The sequence below is a fragment of the Gavialis gangeticus genome, unplaced genomic scaffold, assembly GCF_001723915.1.
Source record: "Gavialis gangeticus isolate Ggan-Ray unplaced genomic scaffold, GavGan_comp1, whole genome shotgun sequence".
Lineage (NCBI taxonomy): Eukaryota > Metazoa > Chordata > Crocodylia > Gavialidae > Gavialis > Gavialis gangeticus.
Genome location: NW_017729006.1, coordinates 14,015,980 through 14,023,192, shown reverse-complemented (window position 1 = coordinate 14,023,192; position 7,213 = coordinate 14,015,980). Strand labels below are relative to the sequence as shown.

At 38.9% G+C, this 7,213-nt stretch overlaps 1 protein-coding gene across 1 annotated transcript in view; it reads left to right on the top strand.

Moving 5' to 3' along the window:
• Nucleotides 1-6,492, top strand: part of ASTE1 (asteroid homolog 1 (Drosophila)) — an 8,235-nt gene extending 1,743 nt beyond the window's left edge. The window contains exons 3-5 of the mRNA XM_019508844.1: nucleotides 2,035-2,245; nucleotides 3,342-3,537; nucleotides 5,234-6,492. Of these exons, the coding sequence (XP_019364389.1) occupies nucleotides 2,035-2,245; nucleotides 3,342-3,537; nucleotides 5,234-5,522 (696 nt within the window). The 3' untranslated portion in view covers nucleotides 5,523-6,492. The remainder of the gene's footprint in view (nucleotides 1-2,034; nucleotides 2,246-3,341; nucleotides 3,538-5,233) is intronic.
• The last annotated feature ends 721 nt before the right edge of the window (nucleotides 6,493-7,213 follow it).

Sequence of the window (7,213 nt, the reverse complement as noted above, 5' to 3'; positions counted from 1 at the left end):
GTACTAAGTATTGATGCTGGGGGGGGGGTACTACTCTGCACTGCCATCATTGAATGCTGGCTCCAGCCAGGGTGCAGTCCTGCACCCAACTTTAAGCATAGAAATCTGGGGGGGGCACAGCCCATTCCCAATGCATTACTCATAATCACTAGGCTTCATTTGTGAATGGTTACAGACTCATGATCTTTAGTTTGCAACTAAAGATCATGAGTCAAAGAGACTGCATCTCTCTTCCATATTACATATTTCTTTTTTGATGATACTTGTCAGTACAGGTAGAACTGATTGTAATGCCCATATTTAATGTTGTCTCAAACTTTCAATTATAACTCCTGTGTTCATTTGAATATAAGCCTTCAGAAACCAATCTTGTAGACCAAAGCTTTAGGAACAAGAATTCTGGGGGGTTATTTGTTTTTGGGGGAAAGCAGGAAGATTAGACTTGGATGTAGAGGTGTCTTTCCATCCCCCTGAAAACTCATTTGGATTTGGTCAGACTTTATACGTTTCAGAAAAATCCATTATGTATGGTCAGTAGAGTGCACTGGAGAGCTTCGCACCAAAAACTCCAACTATTCCAGTTTCTTGTACAACTACAAATAAAGCAGGAACTGAAGCTGCCTCTTGAGCAATGCTAGGATTGAAATTCCAGAGGAAACTTGTAGGTTGAGCTCTGGGATTAAAGGTGCCAATTCTGTGCACTGCATTATGGAGCAAGGCTTCAGAACTCTTGCCATTAAGAAGAATGGAAATATTTCCCACACCCATTTTAAAGATGCTTAATTGTGAGGAGGTTACACAAGGTTGCTTCTGGGCAAACTGGAAATAATCCAGATCTTGAATACTGTAGGCCCAGGTCTTACCTGTTGGCCATTCTGACTTTCAGAGTGAATGTGTTGAATCTGTTTTTACAGCAGTGCATTTACTTATTTAACCATCCTGGCAACATGCGTTTTCCACTAGCAAGTAACTTCCCTAAATTATAGCAGTCTACTGTAATGCTACTTAGGTCCACTGCTGGGTATATGCTACCACTATAAGAGACCTAAAATTGATACTTGTCCATGACCCACAAACTCCCACTCCTCCAAAGCAATACAGATATTAAGGCACCTTAATCTGGCCTTGGTGCATATGCAAGCATGCTAGTCTTTCATTAAATCAGGACACATTTTTTGTAATATAATTTTTTTAGAACTGTGTAACTGATATACATGCACTAGTGTTACTGCACTTCTGTAGGGTCTTTTAAAAAATAATCTAATCTATTAGCTCAGTGGTTCTCAACCTTTTTAGATTCAAGGCACCCCTCACAAAGTGCCAGCATTTAGCTTTCACTTTATTATTATTATGGAAAAAAATTAAGCAGTTTTTCCAGTTGTAAAGAACTCAGACCACAGCTGAATGTTTTTGACACTATGGATTCTATTTGGAAATCTTGGGGTGCTGCAACACCCTGGTTGAGAATTACTGTATTAGCCAAAACTCATATTAAGTGGGGCTCCTACAGTACAAGTGAAACAAGTGCAGACCTGTGAAATATTTCAGATTGAAGAGTCCACTGTCCAATTTGGATGGGGCCTGCTCAGAATGACTTAAATATGCAATGGTGACTAGATTTTTTCAAGTGTGCTCAGCTCTAATGTAGGTATAGAAACAAAGTGGACATATTTTTAACATGTATATTGTTTAAAATCCTATTTCTACACCTACGTCTGACTTCACCAACTTCAGAAGCCTAGCCCTTATACCACAAAACATCAACCTCATTTTCTTTTAATGATTCCATGTCCTGACAAAAGTATGCACTGCATAGAAGATCTCTGAAATTTGTTAAATGGAAAAAAAAGTCATCTACATTATTTCAATATTAAAGAGTTTTCTTATTTTTAACAAAATGAGATCAAACAAAGTACTGGCTGTTTAACACTAAAGTAAGTTATTTGAACTGGGGCAAAGACATCGAAGAAAATCTAGGTGCAAGTGGATGCAGTAAAATGTTCGTGTTATTTTAAAATTGTGACTGCTTTGCAGGTCCCCATGTCAGATCGCCTGAAGCTTCTGTTGGAGACCCTTGGAGTGAAATCTAGCATCCTAGAGCCTATCCCTAGCCACTTGCAGCTCCCTGTTGCTGTAACCTGCTATTGGACACGTTATTCAGAACCTACAGTGAAGCTGCATCATTTGAAAGCATTACTTCTAGGAATTGTATTTGGAGAACTGCAGAGGACAGTGAGTAGCCCTGGTAGGTCTCCAAAGAATTAAACCTTGGCTTCTTTCATTCTAGATGCTTGGTTTACATGCAGATGCGTGTCCTGGTTATAATTTTTCCCTATTTGTTCTTAACTTGTCCACATCCATACAAATGAACAATAACTTAAACTCCATCCTAGCAGTAAATTTTTTACATTGTTATTCAAAAACAAGGTTTTGTCCAGCAGTTGAGAGCTGAGGAATTTGAATTTATGAACTCAATTCTGTTTCCAATTCACCCTGTCTTTGGAAAGTCATCTAATTTTTCTGTGCCTCTTTAAATGGATAAATAATATTCATGTATCCTGTGAGGTGGTATTTGCCTTTGTAAATCTTGCATTAGGACTTTAAGATTAAGAGGGCTACAAGGAGGGGTAAATGTTTATCATCAGACTTACTATGCAGATGTTTAAAAAATAGTGCAGCTTCCACCACTGACACACATGCTTCCTATAGGAAAAAATTTTGTTACCAAGATATGAATCTTTGCTAAACTTACCTTTACTTACAAAAAACTCTCATGTTGCCTGTCGTATTGGCAGTGCATTCTAATTCGAAAGCCACAGTTAGTACACAGACTTTTAAATACAGAACTTCTTCCATTTCTGTGATAACTTTGTTCTTTCAGGGAGAGGAAATGCAATTATGTTTGTTACAAAGACACCAAGTGGCACTTGCCACCCTGAGATTTGAGGAATCCCTGATTTGAGGGAGCAAGAAAGTGCATGCCAAGGTGGGGTTTTTTTTCTTTCAGAGTTATGGACTAGAGAGGATGGACAATGCAGCTCCCATTTGTTTCTCATTAATTGGCAAAAAGTGGGGGACCTTTTAATTTTTTTCAAGTTGGTCCACTGCTCATGTAATGTGTGTGCTTGTAGTCAATGAGCAAGTAAAATGACCGAATTCTCAATAGACACACACATTGTGGTTCTTAAGCAATAACAATTCAAGATATTTTGAATAATACAGTTTCTTCTAAGGCTTGTGTATATCCAACTATTACTACAAGAGGTCTATAGGTATCTATCACAGAAGAATGTACAAAAGTCTCCAAAATACTCTCACTTGCTTGTCTTTTCAAACTCTAGGTCCTGAGGTTTTCCAAGTTAAAGACAACAAGGTAGCATATGACCATTTTCTGAAATGGAAAGAAAAGAAACTGCAGAATACAGGCCTGGATTTAGATACAGCCCACACATTTTGTCAGTGGCAGTGCTGTCTCCAGATGGGATTGTATCTCAACCAGCTACTCTCATCTCCTCTCCCTGAGCCAGACCTAACTAGGTAAGAATTCATAACAGAGTTATGAAGCGTTGCAGGTATAATGCCACTCTTCCATCTTACTTCCTTTGTTATCTCGTATTACATTTGCTGTGCCTTTACGAGCTTCTTGGGTTAGAGATTTACTGAAGTTGTAAGAGTTTATCTTCTTTTATACAGTACACTCTGACACTTAATAAATGCTAGCAGCTTCTAATGCTTCAGCAACTTGGCTTTTCATAATTACTGCATACATTTTTTGACCCAAGATAAGCCTTTGAAATGTTTTAGCAAAACAGTTTTCTTTCAATACAGGCAATATGGGGTGATCTGTAGCAGCTTGCAACATTTTGGTTGTCAACTTATGTGATATAGTGGCTCCTTCTGACCTTTGCCTTATAAGAGATTGCTGTGACTGAAATCACGTGACATTAAAATTTGCAAGCTTAAGGCCTGATCTCCCACATGCTTAGTGAGGCCATCAAAAATATTCAGGAGATTAAAACCTTTCAGGTAGCATGCACCAAAAACTGGGCAAACAACTGGAAGAATGAGCAGAGAAGTAATTCGTGAAGATAAAGGTACAAACTGAAAACCTGAAAAAGAATTAACTTTAAAAGCACGTGGAAGTCATCTGGAATTTTACAGCAAGATGCTAAGCAGTTGCATTGTAGCAGTATGGTTTATACGATGTATTGCAGAACAGTCACACACATTATAGCATAAACACTTTCACAGCTTATTTCTAGCATCTGCGTTTTGGGTTTATATCCAAACTTAAGGGCCCTATCTAGATATAAATCTAATTACAGGTTTATTCCAGCTTTGTACTTAAATTCAGAATTCTCAACAATATTCAACATGCTGGGAAGTCATTTCTCTTTCTAGGGGTCCAATATGTTCTGTAACTTGTTAAATGCAGAGACATAATCCTTGTCTTCACATAATCTTACTCACCTTTGTAAATTAAAAAGGTTTCTTTGCTCACATGTAGTGTTCAAATAAAAAACAGCACAATGAAACTTGAAGATATGACTAATGTCCCCAAATTCTCAGCAACTAGATGCTAACATAATCCAGCTTTTCTGATCAAATACAAACGTAATTTATAAAAAAATGTAGCTGTCATCTGAAGTACTTCTACATTTTGCCTACTGTTTTCAAAAGACTATTTTTTTAAATCTATATTGTCCCCATTCATAGTTATGTGATCATGCACCTACTGACAGTTTGGATTTGAATAGAACATTGTGACATTGGTTTAGCCAGCTTTTCTAAAAGCTTATATAAGGACTAACTCCAGTGCAGCTGGGGCCATACATTGTGCCAGTGTGCAGCTGTGGCCATATGCTGCAGAAGTAGGACCCCCAGCATTGCTGCTTCCCACCAGCACGAGGAGCCCTCCTGGGATTTCCCTGCCATACTGGCAGCGCACAGCCCCGCACTGTGCCGGCTGAACAGTGGTGCACAGCAATGGGAGAGGCAGCTGAAGGGGCCCACAAGCCATGTGCTGGCCCCTCTCAGGCCACCAGTTGGACAGCCCTGGCTTAAACGATGATTCTTCAGAGGAGCATAGCTGAGAAGAATAAATCATAGATGAGATTGTGGCTTAAAATTAAAAAAAAAAAAATCAATTTAATTAAACAGCATGTTTTTCCTAGATTTATAGATATAGAAATAGAAGGTTCTAAATATTTTTTTTCCTTCTTCCTTTGACCAGGCTTTATAGTGGAACTGTTGTGCATAGACTGTGTCATGAGCTTAAGTCATCGCCCTCAGCAGAAAGTCTACTTAGCTTGTCTCCAAAGATAGGCCAGCTTTATTTTGATCTGTTACACACTGTTAAATCAGCTGTACCTTCAGACTTCTTTCAGAAGACCAAGTCTAAGTCCTGCAAGGAAAAAAAGAAAGGAACTAATCAGGAAGAGACTACCAGCGAGTGTGTAACAATGGAAATTCAGCCTTTACATGATCTCAATAGATTTGCATTACTCGAACTGGAAAATTAATGACGACACACACAAGGAATGATCTTTAATGCTGCACGAATGGGCAACAGTTATGCTGAAGTGCATGGATTGTATTGGAATTTGACTGGCCTGTTCACAAAATTTGATCCAAACTGGATCTTTTTTTAGAATTAATCCTGTTGCAGGGGTTTTTGTGCAGTAAATATTACATATTACAATTTTCATAATTGTAGGTATTAAGTTATTGGAGCTTTCTTAAAGTAATCAACGAGTATCTGAGCTCCTCAAGAGTAGAGGAATAAAACAAGTTTGGCGCTTCAAAGCCAGGCTCTTTAAGATTATGTTCTTCCCTCATCTCCAATTCCCTCTCAGGGAAAAAAAGATCTTTTACACCACACTGGAAACCCATTTTAAGTTCATTTTGGAGGTATATATTTAAATCATTTTAACTTGTAAGAGGATGCTGACTTAAATTACATTGTAATGAAAAACAAGTAATGCTGCTTTGCACTTGCCAACAGAGGTTAACTTCCATTGACTTATAGTGGAAGTCAGACCATTTGCACCTTGCATGTGATATTCCAATTGCTGCCCTGTCATGGGAGGACAAAGAGGAACCTATGCCTTTTCTCTCCTGTTTTGCTTAAGAAAAAAGAAATATGGAATTTTATTACTACTGAGAGCTACCCCAAAATGGCCTTTTCTCCCTTCTCCCTTAAACTATTTGTTACCACCTGAGAAATTGGCAAGCAGAGTTTTCCTCCTTGAAGGCTCTAAAAAGAAGAATGTTAAAGATGTGAGTTATAATTGTCTTAGCACTTGGCATTCAATAGAAAATGTTTGGCGTACCTCACGTGAAACTACGTTATCTAGATAACAGCTCTTAGCATTTCAGTAGGTAGTTACCCATTATACTTCTCAGCTGAGATCGTCAGTTCCATGCACATAAGCGTAAGAACAAATCACATTTTTAATATGTCCTTTGCAATAAAAGCTAGTATTAATTATATGTCTCTTTCTCCCTGGATTAAGAGGTTCTTTGGATATTAACTGCATCTGTCATTAGGGCTTTATCCAGTATTCACCAGATCTCAAGCACCTCTGATCTCTGCTCCATCTTTGCCTGGTTCCTGTGCTTTCACTCCCATTTCCTAGACTGTTTTTCATAATGAAATTTCTAGAAAAGATTTTTCAGGAAACATTTACTTCTTAGACAAAAGTTCTCAGCCTAAAGTGGTTCTCTCACAGAGATCTGAGGTTGATCAGGCTAAAGTCACAGGACATCAATAACATATTGATACATTAGTTGTATTGCATTTTCCTCCTGATGGATGATTATCCATTATTGCTCTTATGAGTTCATTGGCCTAAGTACATGGATAGATTGTTTGAAAGTTATCCAGGAAATATTTCCTGGATAACATGTTTAACGATTTCTTTGCCTCCGTCTTCCTAAGTAGGGACCAGAACAGTCACCTCCCTGCTGGGCCCCCCTCGGGCTCCAGGGGAGGCACACCTGGGCCAAGGGTTAACGAGGAACTAGTTAGGGAACTTCTGGAGGGACTGGACGTATTCAAGTCAGCTGGTCTGGACGATCTCCACCCTAGAGTTCTAAAGGAATTGGCCGAGGTCATTGCAGGACCCCTGGCACGGCTTTACGAGCACTCATGGTGCTCTAGTGTGGTGCCAGAGGACTGGAAGAGGGCCAACGTGGTTCCCATCTTCAAAAA